The 21,262-nt window shown below is 41.9% G+C and overlaps 1 protein-coding gene and 1 long non-coding RNA gene across 3 annotated transcripts in view; one reads left to right on the top strand and one right to left on the bottom strand.

Moving 5' to 3' along the window:
* Positions 1–21,262, top strand: part of LOC309692265 — a 105,838-nt gene that overhangs the window by 71,804 nt on the left and 12,772 nt on the right. The window lies entirely within an intron of this gene.
* Positions 5,316–20,613, bottom strand: LOC309692263 (CCR4-NOT transcription complex subunit 2-like). 2 transcript variants are annotated; one of them, XM_082510596.1, is made up of 15 exons: positions 20,486–20,613; positions 17,562–17,693; positions 15,579–15,651; positions 15,314–15,452; positions 15,021–15,227; positions 14,735–14,811; positions 14,525–14,650; positions 14,017–14,147; positions 13,805–13,925; positions 12,953–13,109; positions 12,744–12,805; positions 9,566–9,642; positions 9,387–9,487; positions 8,790–8,934; positions 5,316–8,180 (listed from the first exon to the last, which is right to left on the bottom strand). In XM_082510596.1, exons 2-15 carry the CDS (start codon positions 17,679–17,681, stop codon positions 8,094–8,096), a joined length of 1,623 nt encoding a protein of 540 aa, XP_082366722.1. In that variant the 5' UTR covers positions 17,682–17,693; positions 20,486–20,613; the 3' UTR covers positions 5,316–8,093. The 2 variants fall into 2 exon arrangements, with proteins under 2 accessions (XP_082366722.1, XP_082366723.1); XM_082510597.1 differs by having other exon boundaries at positions 9,593–9,642.

Raw genomic sequence — 21,262 nt, 5'->3', positions numbered from 1 at the left:
TATTTATTCAATCAGCTGCAGTAATTTTGTGCTGGATAAATGTGCAAAGCCAGTGTGATCCATGCCTTAAAGAATTAAAAACCAGTTTGTCACTTTTTACAATAAAGGTTTCTTAGTTTTTCTGGCACGAAACAAAATAAATTGAACAAATGTTACCCTCAGCAATCAGCTGAATTGTTTTTCACCATAAGCATTGGTCCAGAATTTACCACTTGAGGTACAAAACCTCAGTCTTCACCAAAGACACAAAATCAATCCTGGAGAGGCACAAAGGAACCAAGACCTGATGTGAAATGACTGCAAATTCACCAAGGTGAAAAGAAATGTTTTAAAACTTACATAAAACAACCAAATGACCACCATATTAAAAGAACAACTGCAAGCAGATTGAATAAAATTAAGAAAAATGACCAAAAATATACAGAAAACAATCCTGAAAAGACATGAAATGAACATAGAAACACTTAAAATGTCTAGAATTAGATCTAAAGGGACACAAAGAAATGCAAATTCAGTCTCTAAAACCTCCTCTGCTTCATTCCCTCTTTGACTCTAACAGGCCCAAAAAACCAGCAGCAGTCAGTGTTTGCTGAGGTCAGAGGTTAGGTGAGGAGTCGCCTCCTACTGGGCACTCCTTTAGGCAGCGCCTCACTGGATTTACTGTTCAGTGAGAAAAAAAAAAGACATCCATGTTTGATATCACAAATACAGTAACTGCCACAAAAACCAGAACACCCAATGTGGATTAATCCTTCTCTTAAGATAAACCCAAAATACTTGAAAACAGTTTCTTGCGGCTTGATAACAACATGCAGATGACTAGTGCTTTTCAGAGATCAAACTTTAAATTTCTGCTGCAGATATTAAGATTGAATCCTAATCTCCAGCTGTTTAAATGTAGTGACTTTTAGCGGTCTAAGCTGAGGCCAAGAGAAGTGATCAGTCGGGTCTTTAAAATATTTTTAGCCAGTGAAAAGCTGAGTGGGTCAGAAAAGACAACACTGGAAGGATTTTGTTGCTGGAAGCAGTGAAAGAAGAGCAGCTTCCTGCAGCTGCAGAGTAAAAATATCACCTTTTAAATAATGATATCCTTCAATCTGCAGTGGGTGTGCGGTTTTCTCTCTCTGCTTCGGCCTGTTGCATAAAACGCCAAGAGCTGAAAGGCTCCAGAATAAAGGCTCAGCATTATGCACTGGTAATCAGAGAGAGGCATGTGGCAGGATTATTATCATCTCTGCGGATCAAAAGATTACAAATAATAACGGACATCAGTGAGGAGGAACTGGGGCCGCTTGTCTCTGCAGATCCAGCAGCAGCAGGAGAAAGCAGCCACTGGAGAGGAACTCCCGACAGCTTCAACAAGTTTGAGGTTTACACTCAGTTTGCATGCATGAGCAAAGGAAAGTGAGGCAGCATTTCACTTTTGGCAGCCGGGAGCAACAGTTGGCATCCTCTGTGGATGGGATTTAGACTTTCATGAAATAAAACAAATAAAAATGGATAAAAAAAAGAAAGAAAGAAAAGAAAACAGGGCCATCCTGTGACCGAAATCAGCATTCAGATGATGCGATTAGGCTGCAGAGCATTTGCTCCGACTGTCCTGAAATAATATAGCAGCAGCGCAGCCGCTGCAGAGGCAACATTTGGCTAAAAATCCTTCCATCAACACAGTAACATCCCTCATCACGGAGCGACAGAGGCCTCCGACAGCATCGGGAGAGAGTCCGGTCTCAGTCTGCAGGTTTCAGGCAGCGTTAACACATCACTGCACCGCAGAGCGACAGACGGCCTTCTGCTGCTAGAATCGCCACATCAGAAATATTCATCTGAAAATCTGTCACGTATTACATTTCATTTCAGTCTGATGAGTTTCTTCTCCTGGAATCTGTAGCCAGAGCTCAAATGTATGCTCTGTGTGCAAAGTGGATTTAAACAGCAATAATGCAAAGGTGACTGATTGTGATCAATATGTGGACTGCTGGTAAAGGAAAGAAGAAATGATGTAAATCGTTAAGCACAAAGTTCTAAAAACAATCAAAAATCACCTAAAATTGATAGCAGCTTGCTGAGATTGCCTGTAGTTTGCATGGAAGACGCCAACCCTGCTGAAACTCACAAACCAGAATCAGCCAATGATCACCCTCAAAGTAAAAGTCGTACCATCACAACCAGCATGTTACAAAAGGTGCAGCTTTTACTTTGGCAGTGAGTGGTCTCTGGTTCTGCTGAAATTTGTAGGCAAGTTGACATCTTCCATGCAAACTACAGGCGACCGCAGCAACCTGCTATTAACCAATCACAGTGAGTTCTTTGGTACAGATTTCACCCTGCAACCACTCGCCAACCACTTAGGGAATGCATGTTTTCCCTTAGCAACCACTCTCTGGGCCTAAATGAATAAGATTAAATAAATAAAATGTATTTTATTATTTCCTTGCACTTCTTTGATTTTTAAGTTCATGTATATCACAATAACACCTCAGACAAAAGCATTTGTGACTTCTCGTTTATTGTAATTAAAGAACCAAATATTAATATTCTTTATTCATGACTAAAAGGCTCTATTTTGGGACCCTTTATTTGTTTCTGACTTAGTTCTATTGGTGGGAATTATGAAAGTATGCAGCAACGAATTAAATAGAATTGTTTCTGTTTAACTTAATTTTTCACTGGTTTTAATAAGCAGCTTCTTAAACTTGAATTTCTTTGCTGGATTGATGTGTTTTTACTTCGGTTTTTAATGACTCCACTGATTCACTTACGTCTGTTAAGTTTTATATTATCTGCATCGTGTTATGTCAGAGTCTCTGTGGTGGAATGAAATGTGCTGTATAAATAAAGTTTTACCTGATTTTGAGTAGAACTGTAATGGGATGGGTTATTTTGCCTCACTGCGCTAGAGAAAGTCTAATAAAGTTTATTGTGATCTGTCTGAGTGCTTTCTGTAGACAAATGATGTAAAAAGTCTATTTGGGACAAACATTTCAGATTTAAGGTGTCAATAATCTACATCTGTTCACCAGAACAGATGTAGATTTGAATTTTGCATATCTGGGCAGCACGGTGGCACGGTGGTTAGCACTGCTGCCGCACAGCAAGAAGGTCCTGAGTTCAATTCCACCATCAGGCCGGGGTCTTTCTGTGTGGAGTTTGCATGTTCTCCCCGTGTCTGCGTGGGTTCCCTCCGGGTACTCCGGCTTCCTCCCACCGTCCAAAGACATGCAGCTTGTGGGGATAGGTTAATTGGATAAATTCACTAGGTGTGAATGTGAGTGTGAATGGTTGTCTGTTCCTGTGTGTTGGCCCTGCGACAGACTGGCGACCTGTCCGGGGTGTACCCTGCCTCTCGCCCTATGACAGCTGGGATAGGCTCCAGTGCCTCCCGCGACCCTGAAAAGGAGAAGCGGAAGCGAATGGATGGATGGATAATCTACATCTGTAATTCCCAGCATGGCCTAAAACTCAAGACTTAATATTAAAAATGAGAATAAATGGCTGGTTGTTTGCAGACTTAATGAAACCAGCAAAATGGAGTGAGTTTCCCTCCATGCACGGCAGATTATTTCACAGTAACAGGACAAATAATCCAAGCTCTCGCCTTGGGAACGTGACGCTCATTAATGTCTCTACTCCTTCCAAACAGGTTAGTGTAGTTTGGATTTGTTTGAGGCAGCAAAGGTAGAGTCACGACGTCGTTCTCGGTTAATGTTGTGAGACTCTTTAAGGAAACTGTGTGATGGAATTTTTTTCCTGGCTTTAATAAAAAGAAACGAGCTAATTAACAAATAAAGTGAAGTTTTAACTTCTCACATTCACCCACTCGCTCTCACACTCTTTGTTTCACGTTAGATTAGTTTGTTGCTCGGTTACATAACTGTGTTTAGAGGGCAGTTACATAAAAATATGAAAACATATTTAACACAAGGAGAAGCAGCAGCAAAGGTTCACCTTTGTATTAGAGCACAGAGAGAAATGTTTAAAAGAAAAGTTTAAATGTTTAAACTGAGACTAAAATTCCAATTTTCCAAGCAAAACTATTGATCAGAGATTGAAGATCTCTTCATCATCATGATCATTTCTCTAACACTCAGTGATTTGAATTAAATATCTGAGGTAATTTGTTTTCAGTGTTCACCTCAAATTTTCTCTTTATACTCATTGGTTTGTTACACTGCAGTTTTAATCTACCGCTGCACTACAATCCACTTTTCCTGTTCCTTTACTCATTTACAGTCTGTGTATTTACCTCTGGGATATAAACCTGTCTTCTTCCTGCAGGTTTATGTCTCCATTAAACTGTTTTTTTAAATCTCCCACAGTCAATGAAAAGTCACTTCACCGATTAGGTGAAAAAAGCTTTAAATTATTTAACATGAACCCTTTAACTCTGTGGAAGTACTCGATGACTGACTTTAGTTATATTTATTGATAATTTATAGATTAATTGATTTAGTGAACCTCACACGGTGAAGAGCAGCCTCCTACCGTTTATCGTCCTTTGACATGTGGCTCCCTCTGCTGGACAAACCCTGAAACAGCAGACAAAACAATTTTTATATTAATTTTGCAAGTTACACCTCTAGGACAGGTGAATGAGCATTCATAGCACGCCATTTCACATTTACTTGCAGCTGTTAAAGCCGAGCAGAACATCATGGTCCAAAGGTCCTTCAGTAAAGGACGAGGAAACTTTCCTAACCTGTTTACTGATTGTGAGTCTGAGAAAATGGTTCAAACTGAGCCTGATCTTTATACGATATTTACAACCGGGTTCTCAGTGGAGGAAAACGTTGCTTGCTGTTTGGATCCATTTGAGTCCAGTGAGGCTGAAATTTGAATAAAATCACAGTTTATTTTAATTATTGACTCCATAGTGGAGTTGAATCAAATTAAACGTGGAGTTGAAATTAGTCTCATTGTTGATCTTAAGCAGATAATGAAGCTGCAATAAACTGACTGTTAAACACAAATATTGAGCAGTAAGCTTTTGAGGACAAATTAATATAAAGACGAGGGTTCAAACAGATGAGACAGACCCAGTGAGACTGACTTGAATGGTTTCCACATTTAAACAAACCTCACTTTAAACTACAGCCATGACCAGAAGTATTTGAACTGACAAATTAAAGCTCTGATGTTCAGCTTTAATCAGAGGGTTTCATAAAAATGCTGCGTTAACTGTTTACGAATTAAAGCCATCTTCACACAAACTATAAATACTTCTATATAGGAATAATTTACAGAATTATGGACCTGACTGGAGGTTTGGCTCCTCGAAGATTGACACAAACAAAAATAAACACCCAGGAGTCATGTTTCAGTTTCATTACCAGAATATTTATTTTATTCTTTTTCTATTAAAACACTAGCTGCCATATTTAATAAAACAGCCAACGGCCAAGTGCCTCAGTCCTCATCCTCCAATCAAAACTCCTCAGACAGGTCACACAGGTCTGTGGGCGTGTCCTTGGCTTTGCTGCTGCAGTGCGAACTAGCTGGCCCCTCCCCTCCCCCAGTGATTGTTGTTGCTAGTAGGTGGGCGGAGTCGGGCGTGGTCCCCTGGAAACCATCTCCATGACAGGAAGTGGAGTATTGCATCGTTAAGTGACGGCCAGCTGAAGAGGGAGGAGTTTCTTTTCCGTTTTTACCCCTTTTTGTTTTCCATAAAAATACTGCCTCACTTTTATGTATACATATTTAAAATACATATACATAACTGGACACTGGTGTCTCCTGGCAGTTAAAGATATGAAAAATTCAAAGCCTTAAAATAAAAACTTTTTGGGATGATTTTTTGATTTTTGAAACTTTCTCAAGCTACAGCTATGAGCTAATTAGCTTAGCATAAAGATTGAATGGGCTTTAACAGGTAGCTTAGGTCTGCCCACAAGAAAAGCACCTCACGATTAGGATGGTATGTTTGTTTAAGCGGCTTTAAAAAGTGTAAAAATCAGAATTTCCTTGGAGTATAGTTTTAACTGGTCCCAACACAACAACGTGCATGTAGCAGATTAAACTAAACAGACCCATGAGAGCCGGGCTGCCAGTGTCCACTTCCAGTGTTTTTGCTAATGATGCTAATTATCTCCTGGCTGTAGCTTACAAGCAAGGTGGTGGTGGTGTCATGAGGATCCAATTGGTTTGACTGTTACCGGGCAGAAAACAGTTGGGACAAAATGTAATTTTAAAAAAAGAAAAAAAAAGAAAATAATGTTAAAGGTGAAGAAATAGGAAGTTTGAGAAGCAGAGAGCAGTGTTAACAAAAATTAACATAAAATAGGTGAAAAGCAGCAGGTGGAGCTTTCTACATGTGCTGATGGAGCACCTGGGGTTAAACCTGAAGCTACCTCACTAAACCCCAAGTTCTGCATTTCAGTACAGACCTCCACTCAGTGGGAAACTGTGTGACTCACTGTGGGGGGCTTTCAGTGCAGCAAGTAACTGTAATCTTTAAAAGTGGATACAGGCAGCAGAGTTTGAGTTTTTGATCTCCAGGCAGAAGCCTTGCAAGAATAACAATTAAAATATCAAACAGATCGCAGGAGTAGAAATAGGTGCAGCTATCCAACAATAAATCCATCCTATTAAATATTTTGGCCACTTATCCTCAGGATAAACTGACAGTGGGATAAGCTGGGAGATTAAACCCTGAACAGGCTAACAGAGAACAACAGACAACATTAGCATCACCAATCATCCCAACGTCTTTGTAGCTGTAAGGTCAGGGTAGTGATTGGTGCCTCCTGATCAGGTTTTAGCCAGAGCCAGGAGAATCTGATTTGGGGTTTTATTTACTTAAACATAGCAGACATTTTCTGATTATCTAATCAACAAGAACTTGAGAAAAGTGCGCTGATTTCTATTCAAATAAAGCAAGACAAACTGAGTCCCTTTGCTTTACCGAACAGCCATGTTTACTATGGTGAGAACCCCCAAGGGCCGATTATGAGGCAGCAAAACTCAAAATTATTTTTGATGTAACTGTTCTTATATGGCAAGTGTCAGTTATTTCACCAAACTAAAGCTGACTTCTGCATGGACTAACATATGATCCGACACAAAGGAGGAAAATCTAAAAAAAGAAAAAGAAACTATTTTCTTTTTTCTCCATCTTGAAAAAGCTGAAAACAAGATTTGTAGTAGATAAATCTGAAATGGCATTCACCAGATTTCCAATTTAACGCCATTATCATCCAGAAAGACAAATCGGTTTTCTTAAATGCCACCTCAGATTTCTGTCTTTCAAATGACAAAAAAACCCCAAAAACCTAATGTCTTTTTCATTTTTAAACAGGCTGCCACCTCAGGAGGATAAAATAACTGCAGATGGTGAAATATGTATAAAAAACGTAATTAAAAAAAAGAGAGAGATTTCCTGCCTTTTCCTCGAGGTATAAAGGGAACGTGTCCACCTGTGAAAGACCTCCCTGCAGTATGAAATCACCTGCTGCACTCTCACCTGTCTCTTTAAATTAAACCCGCTTTATAACACAAAGGAACCAAAGGGGGGAAAAAAGGATATTTTTTCCTCTTTTATTATGAAATAGTGCTACAATGTACATTGCATGTCCTCCTGACTGTCTGATGATGTGCTCTGGTTTGTAATGCTGGGGGATAAACCTGATAAAAGAGAGTGGGTTAAAGATATCGCCAGGTTTCAGAGAGGTGCGACACAGTGGGAAATAATTATCCATCCTGAAAGGTGATCACTTCCTGTGTTAAAATCTGGTTTCTCTTAAAAGCTTCTGGAGACAAAAATAGTCGATTCTTAAGACTGAGCAGAAACATGAGTCACTCAATCAGATGGACACTTTGCAGTGCTTGTGTCTGTGTATCGAGTCTGTGGTCCACTTCACAGACCAGCCAAATCAAACTGATGGAAAAGTGTGAAATTCAAAAAAAAAAAAACCAAAAAAAAAAAAAACGATAATGAGGTAAAGAAGGAACAAAAATATGAAAAAAATAAAAGGATGAAGTCTGTTCAGAGAGGAGGACAGGAGCCAGGATGTCCTCCCCGTTCAGTGTGTGCCGGTGGAAAAACCTAATGGGGTCAGGAGGGCCAATGGCAGGCAGGCAGTAGGAGAGACAGCCAATCAGAAGGCCTGCTGGGCAGGATTGTAGTTGAAGGTGGAGGGAACGTGAGGTCGCTCTTCTAGTTTGTCATATTCCAGATGAAATTCCTGAAAACGAGGAGGAAAGTGGTAAATTGTCATCGACTTTACACAGCGTTCATCATATTCTGTGTTTACTTTCAAAATGAAATTTTAGCTTTGGATTTAATGGGATACAAATGCATATTTTTATTTGATCCAATCACATTTTACTATTAAAACAGTTAGCTTTTTTTTCCAGAATATAATTGTTCTCAAATGTAGACTTGTTCAATAAAATCAAACAGAAGTTCTGAACCTCATTTCAAGCAGATCTACAGATCCAGGACAAACAACAAACATTCCTCGCAGAGATGAAGTCTCAAAAATACTTCAGTAATGATCAGTTCATCAGATCTCTGTATGTTGTTCCTCCCTTGGAGGGGAAAAAAGTAGTAGAACCTTCTTCTTCACTTAGTTTTTCACCTGAGGAGCTCTTTTAGAGGCTGAGACACGGATAGCAGCAGAAGGAGCTGCCCTTACCACCACACAGCTGTACGAATGCAGTCTTTAGTACTGAGTGTTCAAACACTCGGACCAGTTTCATGAAATCAAGATCTGAGAACTGTCAACCTGATCAAATGTAGGCAACACATCCTGGTGCTGATTTAAAGTGTGCGTGTGTGTGTGTTCGTTCACCTTGGCCACCTTCCTCCAGTTGAGGCAGTCGAAGAAGTAGTAGGTCCCTCTCTCATAGGCGTTGGTCTTCAGTGTGGGCTCCATCCCCGGAGCTCGAGTGATCCAAACCCGCTCCTCTTTATGATACCTCCAGTCCCTGTTAAACCTGGACACGCACACACACGCGGAAATGATCGCTTTAAACAGCTTGTACACCATCATAAACGCAGAGAGACATTTCAGACAGCCTGGGGTTCTTTTGGATGCTTTAATCTTTATTTGTAATGAAGATTAAAACATTTTAAAAAGATGAGAAGCTTCTGAAAAATAGATTCAATCATTAAAAAAAACATTTGCAGACTTATCTTAAAATGGAAGGATGTATTTTAGATCAGTATGGAAAAGTGGAGAGTTTGTTGGTGATGACAAGAAGCTGGTGAGCGGATTTCTTTAAAAAACTGATTGCACTGAACGCCAGCACAACAGGAAACTATGAAATCTTACTTTTATCTCAGTTTCAAGCAATTTTCTCATCCAAACATCAAAGTAATTTAGTTTCCACCCACGTGGTGACTGACTTAGCGTGATTAGGGTGCAGTAATGACCGGTCGCTCTTACAGTTCTACAGCAGCCAGCAGTTGTAGGAGGTCTCCTCCGTTCATATAGTAGAGATAAAACAGCAGATCTTCACCATACCGAGACAACTTGATAGCTGCTAACTGCACGTGAGAGAGAGAGACAGATTAATACGGACACATTTTTCAGGAGATCAGTCTCATAACAATCATGTAAAGGACCTTTGGGGTGTCTTGTGAAGGAGGTACCTTGTCCCTTATGTGGATATTGGTTAAATACTCTGAGGGGACGTGGAAGTCTGCAGGAAAAGAAAAGAAAAGATAAAATCAACAAACAGGACAAAATGAAAAGCTTCATTAGAAAAACTGCACAACTGGTCTGCATGTAATTAATGCAATGAACAGGCGTAGAGCATTTTGATGTTATTTAAGCAACTAAAATTAAATAAATTTAAACTTCAGTAAATTCAGTCTCACATTATAAAAACTGATTGGAAAAAAAAATCATGATGCATTAACTTGTTCAGACCACATGGAGGCAGAAAAACTCCAGATTTAAATTTCCTGCTGATGAAGGACTCAACGAGTCCTTATAAATATATATAAACGAGTTTGGCAAACACGCATTAAAAGCAAAGACTTTTTAAAATAAAACAGAATTAAGAATTAAAATCGTTTAAAAACTGTTTGAATCAGCCATGATGATTGTCCTCTGTTGGCCACCAAAACTTTTAACATACAGCAAAAACCCTGAAGAAGAATCTGTGTTCAAGAGTTAAAATTTCCAACTTTGGTGAAAATTTGCTTCACTGCACAGCGTGAAAACCAAGAAGCAATCAGAATGGAAGAGCTCATCGATGCTGTCTGGGGGCGGCTGGAGCCAAGCGGTTCTTCACTGTCAAAGAAAAAGATCTAACTCAGTGAGGGCTAACAGTCAAACTTCAGGGAAAGCCGTGAAAATGCGTCCAGAAATCGAGAGGACTCCTCCTCGCCCTGCTGGCTGTTTGGAGTGAGCAGGTTTCGAATGAAGCTGGTTTCTTACGTACGACCACATCAATACACTGATGTCGTTCACATATCAGGTCAATTTTGCTTGTCTATTTTAATTCACTCTGCAGGCTGATCTGTCACTTTACTGCTGCACTGACACTGACAGAAATGCCTCTGAAGTCCCAAAAAGAGTCAGACGCTCAGAGTTTCTGAGCCTGTAGAGGTTCCAGCACCTCTCTAAAGTCAGAGTAAACTTAGCATCAGCCTTCACATTTTTCACAAAGTATCGTTTCTAATGGTGAGCAAATGGCTCTTCTACAGGTCTGTGAGAAAATGAACACTTTCATGCTGACTTCAAGGTCTCAGGCTACACCCACACTAGCCCGGATAGATTTGAAAATGGCGGTTGTGTCTAAAAAACGCTCTGCGTCCACACTATCGCTTTCAGTATCAGTTGTTTTCCCAGAGTTCATACACTGAACAAAAATATAAACGCAACACTTTTGTTTTTGCTCCCATTCCCCATGGGATGGACGTAGAGACCTAAAATTCATTCCAGATACACAATATAACCATCCCTCCCAAACAGTGGTCACAAATCAGTCCAAATGTGTGGTAGTGGGCACATCTGCTATATTGAGATAATCCATCCCACCTCACAGGTGTGCCACATCAGGATGCTGATCTGACATCATGAGTAGTGCACAGGTGTACCTCAGACTGCCCACAACAAAAGGCCACCCTGGAATGTGCAGTTTTGTCTCACAGCAAAATGCCACAGATGCCACAAGCAATGAGGGAGCGTGCAATTGGCATGCTGACAGCAGGAATGTCAACCAGATCTGTCGCCCGTGCATTGAATGTTCATTTCTCAACCATAAGCCGTCTCCACAGGCGTTTCAGAGAATATGGCAGCACATCCAACCGGCCTCACAACCGCAGACCTCGTGTAACCACACCAGCCCAGGACCTCCACATCCAGCAGGTTCACCTCCAAGATCGTCTGAGACCAGCCACCCAGACAGCTGCTGGAACAATTGGTTTGCACAACCAAACAATTTCTGCACAAACTGTCAGAAACCGTCTCAGGGACGCTCAACTGCATGCCCGTCGTCCTCATCGGGGTCTTGACCTGACTCCAGCTCGTCGCCGTAACAGACTTGTGTGGGCAAATGCTCACATTCGATGGCGTCTGGCACGTTGGAGAGGTGTGCGCTTCACGGATGAATCATGGTTCACATTGTTCAGGGCAGATGGCAGCTGAGAATGTCCCAGTTCTTGCATGGCCAGCATACTCACCGGACATGTCACCCATTGAGCATGTTCGGGATGTGCTTGACCGGCGTATACGACAGCGTGTACCAGTTCCCACGAATATCCAACAACCTCGCACAGCCATTGAAGTGGAGTGGACCAACATTCCACAGGCCACAATTGACAATCTGATAGACTCCATGCGACGATGTGTTGCACTGCATGAGGCAAATGGTGGTCACACCAGATACTGACCGGTTCTGGGTCCCCAGACCCCCAATAGCGCAAAAAAACTGCACATTCCAGGGTGGCCTTTTGTTGTGGGCAGTCTGAGGTACACCTGTGCACTACTCATGATGTCAGATCAGCATCCTGATGTGGCACACCTGTGAGGTGGGATGGATTATCTCAATATAGCAGATGTGCCCACTACCACACATTTGGACTGATTTGTGACCACTGTTTGGGAGGGATGGTTATATTGTGTATCTGGAATGAATTTTAGGTCTCTACGTCCATCCCATGGGGAATGGGAGCAAAAACAAAAGTGTTGCGTTTATATTTTTGTTCAGTGTATATAGACAGCGTCCATATTGAAACGGCAGAAAACTCTTACGTTCCAGTACTGCGCATGCGTGAAACGCAAGAAGATTCGACCTGCCTCATTTCTGTCTGCCGCTTATTTACTTTCCGGCTCTTTGAAATGTCGCGGCAAAATGTCGAGGAAAATCACAGAGTTTTTTAAATAGACTAACAATGAGGTGGAGTTGTTGCTGCGAGTAACACAAAAGTACAAAGTTGCAAAAGCAATTGAGAATTAAAGAATTTGAAGAAAAGTTATCTGAAGCATGTACAAACTGATATTAATCTTTAATTGATTAATTTTAATCTTTAATTAATCTTTAAAATCTTTAAAATTGAGAGCAAACAAAACAACTGCTGTATAATGCCCTCCGTTTAGTTTAATTGGCCACTTGACTGCATCACACCGTTTTCAAATCTCTGCGTTTTCGAGAGCATTTTTAAAACGCTGTGTTTTCCTCGAGCGAAAAACGCGGTCTCAATGTGGACAGGAGGCCAAAACGGGGAGAAAACAAAAACGCATTTAGTGTGGACATAGCCTCAGTCACTACTTCCAGGTTGGTGTTAAACTCACCTATATCCTGCGGTCGACATGGAGCCGATGCCCACGGAGATGCAAACTTAGGATAGAGATTCCTGACAGAGAGAGGGAGAGAGAGAGGGTCTGAGTGTGAGAACAGTGACAGGTCATTCAGCTGCTGCTGCGGCCATTCAAAAAAAAACAAACTTTAAAGACGCCACTCGTCTCCAACTATAAATCGCGTTTGCATGTGCGACTCGTACTCAGGCGAGTTGAGGTTGAGGCCAAGTGTGGTGAGGTCTGAGCCCAGCGCCAGGTGGACCATGCCGGGGTCGGTCTCCGCCGCCCGGATGAACGTCAGCAGGCCAATCATTCCAAACTGGTCTGTTACCATGCCACCAGGGATATTGGTCACTCGCCCTGGGACACAAAGACAACAGAGGATTACGGATTAGCTTAAAATCTCTCCTGCTTGTTTTTTTACCCAAACTCACTCAAAGATAAGAAAATCTCCGTCTAATGGTTTTGAGTTAATTAAATGAGACGAACAAAAGCAAAACAAAAAAAACAGTGCAAAGGAAGAGCTCCCTTTTAAGACAAAATCCACCTGCAGCATCAGGCTGAGGGTGGGGAAGCTATCTGCTGTGACAGACTGGGGATGATGAGGACGGAGGGGAAATAAGGAGGATGAAAGTGTTCGGAGGTTCTTTTAATACACAGATTCAATTCACATTAACGATTTTCAGTTCCGGCCTTTTTTAATTTGGTTAAACACGTCACAGCTGGGTATTCAGAAACCTATTAAACCCTTTCATAGCAACATAAAACTGCATTTGTTTGGCAGACTCATCATCTGATGACTTTCTATGATTTTACATGTTCCATTATAGTTTCAGCCGCTGAAACAAAAGTATTTCCCTACAGTAAGGACAAATTAAGCTTTTCTTATTTTATCTCGAGTCTGTGATAAACTAATAAAGCTCTTATGTCCCATTCATTTCCTTTCTCTTTAAATTCTCAAAGAGATGACTCTAAACATTTTCAGGGTTAACATTCAGAAACAAAGATCAGCTGATGTCTGGCTTTTGAGCGATTATCTGATTGAACTGTCTCACCGTCAGGAAGCACCTGAATCCCTTTCTTCTGCTGGTTGTTGTTGCTCGGTGCAGAGCTCTTATCGCCGGGGAACTTTGGACCATCTGAGTTAGAGGCTGGCTTTCCCGATGAGTTCAGATTCTGATTGGATGGAGACAGACGGGACAAATGAGGATGAGTTGGGAAGTTAAAGAAGCAGAAAGCGGATGACGGAGAGAGACAGAAATGTCACCGTTTTGCTGTCTTCGTTGGTGCTGGTGGGGTCTTTTGTTTGGTAGTTTGGCCCTGGGAGAGCTGGGAAATCTTCGTTGTGGATAGAGAAGTCCTGCGACTGCTCACTGGACGGCTTGGTTACCATGCCAACTGGAGAAAGTGACCAATTGCAGGACATTAACAAAACACACAACAGAAAGACACACTGATCAGCAGCAAATGTAAGACTTTTAAAGGTTTTTATTGAATATCTATTGTGTTTGACCAACGGTTGAAAATATTCAGTTTACTATAAAACAAGGAAGAAAATCCACTAAAATAAGCGTTCCGTATTTCTCATCACTGTCCCCCAGCATGCTTCAATTGAAGTTAAAGCAAATATTCTAACAGCTCCATAAATGGTTTTATTTTCTTTACATTTTATTGGCTGCTTGACTTTTGTAAAGTCTAGACCACTGCGTAGAATTAAAGGACAACTCTATATTAGACAAACGGACACAAACAGATAAATGTCCCTTCTGTATTACCGTAGGGAGCTCGACCGGTCAGCGGGTTGTGCAGTGGGGTGGGATTCGAACCTCCATCCCTCCGACTCCTGTCAGCTAATGCCGGGAAATCTGACAGGTCCAACCCCGTCACATTCTCACTGCCGTCTGAAACGAGTTCAGAGAGGTCACATTACAGCAGGTTGGGTAACAGCTGACAGATTTTTTAAAATTCTGATGTCACTCTGTTACCTGTGCCATTGAAGATGTTGTTGGATAGCGAGTTGTTCATGAAGCCTGGATTCCTGTTCACCCCGAACCCTGACATACTGACACACACACACACACAGGTTTTGCGTAAATTTCATACAGGTTTTTGCCATTATGAGCTCTTCCTCTCTATCATTTCAAATCATAAATAATCATAAACATTCCTGAACCCTCGTCTCCATCACACGGTCCAGATGTGCTGCTGAAAACCTTCCTTTCTAACAACACAGGTCAAAGGTCACATCTGGACCGCAGTGATGCGAGTTACCTGTTGATGGTAAACGGCTGCCGTGCTTGCTGCTGTTTGGGCATCCCGATGATGCTGGGTGACGACCGGCTGGGACTCCCCATACTGCCGCTCCTCCCTCCTCCACCTCCACGCTCTCCGCCTCCCATCCCACCTGACTGCCCCGTTGGACCCCCCACCTGCTGGTTGTGATTGAGCACACTCCGGCTGCTCATGGGCAGTATTCCCCTGCAGGAAGAAGTTTGTGGTTTGAAGAAGAAGCAGAGACACTGACAGAGAGTTCTTATAATGAGAGCACACAGTGTGAGGGGTACCTGCTGGGTGAGGGGGGCGTGTGCATCGAGCCGGCATTGGGCGTACTGGAGAGCTGACCGGCAGACTGGTTCAGCCCGCTGCGACTCAATGGAGGAGCTGCACTGCTGTTCATGCCTCGCATGGGAAACCCCAATGCACCTACAGAGAGAGCAAGCAGACAAGCGTGAAAAACGAGGTTGACTCTCCCACGTTTTCTCTGAGATAACATCACAGTAATGAGTCGACATTATTCAGCAGAAACAGGTCAGTGCCTGTCCGTCTTACTCTGCGGGCCGTACAGGCTGGCTCCGAGCTGTGACAGCTGACCCGTAGAGGAGGCAGAGGAAGACGCCAGCATCTGAGGAGGACAAACACACAATCACACAGATCAAAACACAGAAACACACACAGCAGCTGCAGATGCAGCAGCATGCTCTGTTACTGTCAACCACTCAGGTAAGCTGTGAAGGGCTCTGTGCTGCATCCCCGGGCAGTGAGGACAAAGTGAGGATGAATAGAAGAGGGCAGAGATGACAGGGAGACGAGCTGTGTGCTGTTTTTACAACAAGAGACTCATTTTTCTTTGTTTTTGCTCGAGTTGCTTCACACAGAGCTCTCACCCCCTTGGACAGCGGTATCAAATATAAGGCCTGGGGAGCAGGATTGGCCTGGCATAACCTGGCCTGGCCACTCAATGGGTTTGGAAAATGTGAAGGAGGGCTTAAATGTTTGCACTTTTAAATGTACTTTAATGCGCTTTTCCTGCTGATAGAAGCCTCCCCAACAGCCGTTCATACTAAATTAAAGTAATTAATTAATAAATAAACAACTAAATGACTGGAAAGTTTCTGTTTTTTCAATACTAAGTATAGAAATTTCAGATTTTTTTAAATGACATTTTAAAACTGACATTTTCTGGACAGTCTAGCCAATGAGCTACAAGAAGATTTTTTTTCTGTAATTTTACACATTTTCTTCCTAATAAGAATTATGCTGACAGATTTCTTTTATTTATTGCAGCATATTTCTTTATCATTTGGAAAAATTGAGACATACTTCTTTTTCTAGTGCATGAAGTACAACACCTGGAAAAAGTGACAAAAACGGCCCCAAGATATCATCTTATATTCAATACTGTGTACTTCCACTTGGATTTAGGGCATTTTTTTTTAACATGAGGATACTGAATTTCACACATGTGAATGAAATGTAATGCCATGGGGCACTATGCCTTATGTACATGTGCAAGACCCATAAAACGCCTCTGAAGTTTCTTGACTGGCTGAGCATGTCCAAACCCTCAAATGCAGTTTTTGACAATAATTATAAACCGTAGGGCTGCTCAATTAATCAAATTTTAATCTCGATTACGATCTGGGCTTTCAACGATCATTAAAAATGACTGAGCCGATTATTAGCCCCTCCCTCGTGCTTTACTCTCGCGCTGCTCTGTGTGGCAAATCGAGCGGACCTCTCTGCATTTCGAACACGTGTCACAAGAGCAGCGGTCCCCAACCTTTTTTGCGCCACGGACCGGTTTATGCCCGACAATATTTTCATAGACCGGCCTTTAAGGTGTCGCGGATAAATACAACAAAATAAAACTAGTACCGGTACCGAAAAAAAAGAAAATTTATTCATAACACACGTGAAAAGACCAAGGAAAACCGAGTAAACGATAACAAAATAACGCTGAAAACCGATAAAAACCCTGAAAACTATACATTTCACACCTGAGCCTCAACTCTCGTGGCCCGGTACCAAATGACTCACGGACCGGTCCAAGGCCCGGGGGTTGGGGACCACTGATTAAGAGGACCCGAGGGAAGCTCAGAAAGCTAAGCAGAAGTTATTTGGAGAGGAGAGTGACTGCCGTTGGTTGAAAAGAGAGGTAAAAAAAGCTTCAGTGGTTGGAAACATTATGGGTTCGCGGAGTCAGACGTGGATCAAGTAGACATAGTGTGTAAACTTTGCTACAGTGTCGTAGCTGCACCACAGAGCAACACTGCAAAGTTCACTAAACATAGATGTTTACATTTTTCATTTATTTTTTATATTGCAAACATTTGCACTGTTATCAGTATTTGCACACTATTTTATATATTTTTGACAATCTTTAAAGTCATTATTCAATACATTGTTATTGTTAAATAAATATCGTCAAATAATCGAGATCTCAATTTCAGTGAAAATAATCATGATTATCATTTTTGCCATAATCGAGCAGACCTAATAAACCGTAATGATTGCTGAACGTGCAGGACTCACGTCTTTGTCCGCACGGTGAGGAGGGAACATGGACTGCTGGCTGTAGTAGAGACTGGAGTCGTCCGGGTAGTCACTCTCTATCCCTCCCTCCATAAACTTCTTCCGGTTAGCACCAAACATGCCGCGTGTCACCTAGGAGACAAGACGACGGGAAACAGTCAGACCAGTCATACCTGGACAGAAGTCATTCACTGTCATGGAACATTTCATGCTCTGAAACCAGAAACCTGCTTCTGAGCGTGCTCAGAGTCTCATTCAGGAACGACTTTTGCATGACTCACAAAACACAAAAAAAATTGAAATTCAATTTTTAAAAAGAAAAACAAAATTCATATAATATTTAGTCTCACTGCTTAATCTCAGGTTTACAGGCTGAGCTGCACTGCTTACGTTTAGATTTTTATGTAATTGTTTTAAGCTTGTTTTTAAAGATACTTCTTATCATTTTCTGCCAAAAACAAACAAATAACTGAACATTTTAATGTTTTTCAGCCTGATCCCAACTCCAACATCTGGATCAGGTTTCAGTATCTTCCCTGTGTGTTGTGCTGACAGCAGTGAAAAATCAATAAGCTACACTCCTCTCTGTGAGGTTTCCTTGATATAAATGTGTCTGTGAGCTGATGTTTACTGTTTCTCCTCTGAGTCGCACTGTGGTGGACCTCCTCACTCAGTGTGGCGCAGAGAGGCAATATTAATGCTGTGAACATGTTGTGTTACTGTCAGAGCAAAAAAATACAAACTTAAAAACATGTTTTAGCAGCTTCTCTGAACATTTTCAGCCATGATAACAGTTTAAGTGTTAAAGTAAGACCTTTTTTAGAAAGTATGTTGGTGCAGCAGGTGTGTAATAGCTGTGCTCACCTGCTGCCTCGCAGCAAAGTAAACAGAGAATAAGGCTGAACTGAGAGAGATACCCGATCCAGGCTTCTGAGGCCGATGTGTGATCCAAACAGATCAGTTGATCCCTGATCAGCAGTTTGGAGCCATTTAGCTGCTACTACATCAGCAGCATTTCTCTTCAGGTTTTAAATATTTGCTTTAACTGAAAGCTCAAAAGACACAGATGCTTGGGAGGCTTTTACTGCATCTATGGCAGGGTAACCTGTTATCAGAAACTGGATTAATACCATTTCCTTCTCTCGTCTCACTCTGTATGAGGATGTGAACTCACTTTTAGGCTAAATGCTAAGTTCTGGTTAAGCAGCATGCACCGAAAGTGACATTACAGGTGCTAGTGCACAGTGTAATATCATCCGGTCACACCCCTCTCAAATTCATGCACAGAGAGATCAGGTTACAAAGACGGAGATGTGACAAAAACACACCTAATCTGGGGAAACACCTGGTCAAAACACAAAGGTTTTAATGTCTGTGGCATGTAAAATGTTTTGAATAAACAAAATATCAGAGGTGTGATCTTACTTGATCAGAAACTTTCAGGGCAGCTAAAGCACTGCAGAAAAGGACTAGTACAAGTTTAAGCGTTGATGGTTCCTGATTTTATTCACAGTGAGAGCAGGGAAAGAAGAAACTGACTAAACCACTAATAAAAATTGAGTTGTTGAGTCTTGAGTGAAGCAGTTGCAGCTGTAGACTCTGATCTGAATTAAGACTGTCACCACAAACAAATCTGCAAAGCTGGACCCATTTTAACAGATGAACCTAGGTTGAAAGCATCCAAACCAAAAAGGCTCAAAACTAAAACACTGACAAAGGTGTGTATCCCACCACAGCTCCTCATACTTCCCAGAATACGTTTTAATTACAAAGACAGAGGAAAGCTTCCACTGTTTAACAACTACAGAAAATCAACCGACTACACATCTTTAAGCCTCTGAACGCTTAGTTCTTTTAACTTTCAGAGTGAAAGAAGTCTGCTGGACGTTTCTGTTTTTTACAGTAAAAGCCTCCACTACTAAATCACTGATCAACAACCAGACTGGTGTGTTTGTGAGGACAAACTGCACATTAGCCAAAAGTAATATCAAAACATCACATCTCATAACATAAAGCACCAGCTAATCTCCATAATGTGTCAAACCTTCCACTAAAACACAAAGCGATGCTAACAGAGATAAGCGACGCCTCCTAAAGCAGGTGCAATCCCAGCTAACAACGGCTAGCTGAGATCCTGCTCGGTTCTGAGGTTTTATAACGAGTTAAAAACCTCACAAACTTTCCTTTTATCCCTGCAGCCGAAGCCCAGTCGTCTGCCTGTCTTGTCTGTCTCGTTTCTAAGCGGCGCTGAAGGCGCAGCAGTGTCGCAAAAACGGCTAATGTTAGCTTAGAGCGCTAAGGCTAGCGCTGCTAGTGTGTCTGATTAGCGTTAACTCCAATATTAGAATTTCCTGACAGAACTAAATGAGCCGGCTTGTCCCGCCGTGTGCTGCTATTTGACTGCAGGTCTCCAGGAAACAGCAGTTATCAGCAAGCGTTATCTCTTTAGCGTTAAAAATGTGTCAGACGCTACAGCTATCTAGCTGAGCAACGCACACAGGCTAGCAGCTTCTGTCATAGGAATACATGGGGCTGTTAGCATAGAAGCTAAGCTAGCTGTTGCATTTATGTGAACGTAGAAAAGCATCTAATTGGAAACCCGGAGGTCGTTAAATTACGGTTTAACGACTCGGTAACACCGGGATAGACGCTGCTGTACGGACAGAAAATGGGGCTGAGAGGAGAACTGCGGGCAGGTGTGCTTTTGTCCGTGTTTGGGCCTGCTGCGCCTCCGCTGTTAGTTCCCCAAAACAACAACAAAAAGCACCGAAACCGGGCCGCGCCGTTCAGAGCCGTACTGTTCCCGACTGCGCCCTTCACCAGCTGGGTCTTTGCAGCGAGCACACAAACTCGGGTTCATTTAAAGGACCCTCAGACCCGAAACTCCCGAAAAAAGATTTTAAAGCAATAAAAAAGGAGCTCACCGCATCAATCCTTCTTCCCCGCTACAATCCAAGATGGCCGACATCTCACTGCCAATCAGGAGGATGTTGGGAAGGCTCCATCACTCTACTCTGTTCTACTCCACTCAACTCTACTGTCAGACACCAGGGCCTTCTCTTTAAGAGAAGATAAAGTTCAACTTCTGTTATGTTCACTTTAACCGGATTACTCTTATGTTCCTCTTCCTCTTCTGTTCCACTCCATGTGAAGTTGAATCAGAAATATCAACTTCACAGTGCACATGTGGCTGCTCTGCAGTGGATTATTTATGCATCAAAGGAGCTTGCAAAGAACACAGACATTATTTATGAATGTTTGCTACCCTAACTTTTCATTTTTTATTTTAATAACACAAAGTATCTATTGACTTTGTTAATATTAAAAAAGTAACAACATTTTCTTACTTTTATCATAATTGTTATTCCTACAGGGGTTTGTTCATATTAAATAAAAATATTCATCCATACATTTTCTTTTACTTATGGGTCTGGGCCACAGAGGCCATCCTACGATTGCAAGTGGACTTCAAAAAAGAAGTACAAAGTTGTCCACAAAGCTGGACCCAGGTACAGAGATCAGCCAGTCATACTGAGCTCTTGCTTCACCACAAAAAAAACCAGAATAACTCCCCCTAGACCCGAAGATGCCAAGACGCTTAAACTCCTCCACTTAGAGAAGCAATTTGTCCATGACCCAGAGTGTGTGCTCCACCCTTAAGCTTGTTGGAGAGGTGCTCCACCCTTGGAGATGCTCATCCA

This window comes from Aulonocara stuartgranti (genome assembly GCF_965226115.1).
Source record: "Aulonocara stuartgranti genome assembly, chromosome: 17".
NCBI lineage: Eukaryota > Metazoa > Chordata > Actinopteri > Cichliformes > Cichlidae > Aulonocara > Aulonocara stuartgranti.
This window is presented reverse-complemented; position numbering and strand designations above follow the sequence as displayed.

Coding starts and splice junctions, on each gene's coding strand:
- LOC309692263 (XM_082510596.1), bottom strand. CDS start 17,681: ATGTTTGGTGCTAACCGGAAGAAGTTTATGGAGGGAGGGATAGAGAGT. Junction 13,926..14,016: donor CCAACGAAGACAGCAAAACG/GTGACATTTCTG, acceptor CCATCCAATCAG/AATCTGAACTCATCGGGAAA. Junction 8,181..8,789: donor ACTGGAGGAAGGTGGCCAAG/GTGAACGAACAC, acceptor CCTCGTTTTCAG/GAATTTCATCTGGAATATGA.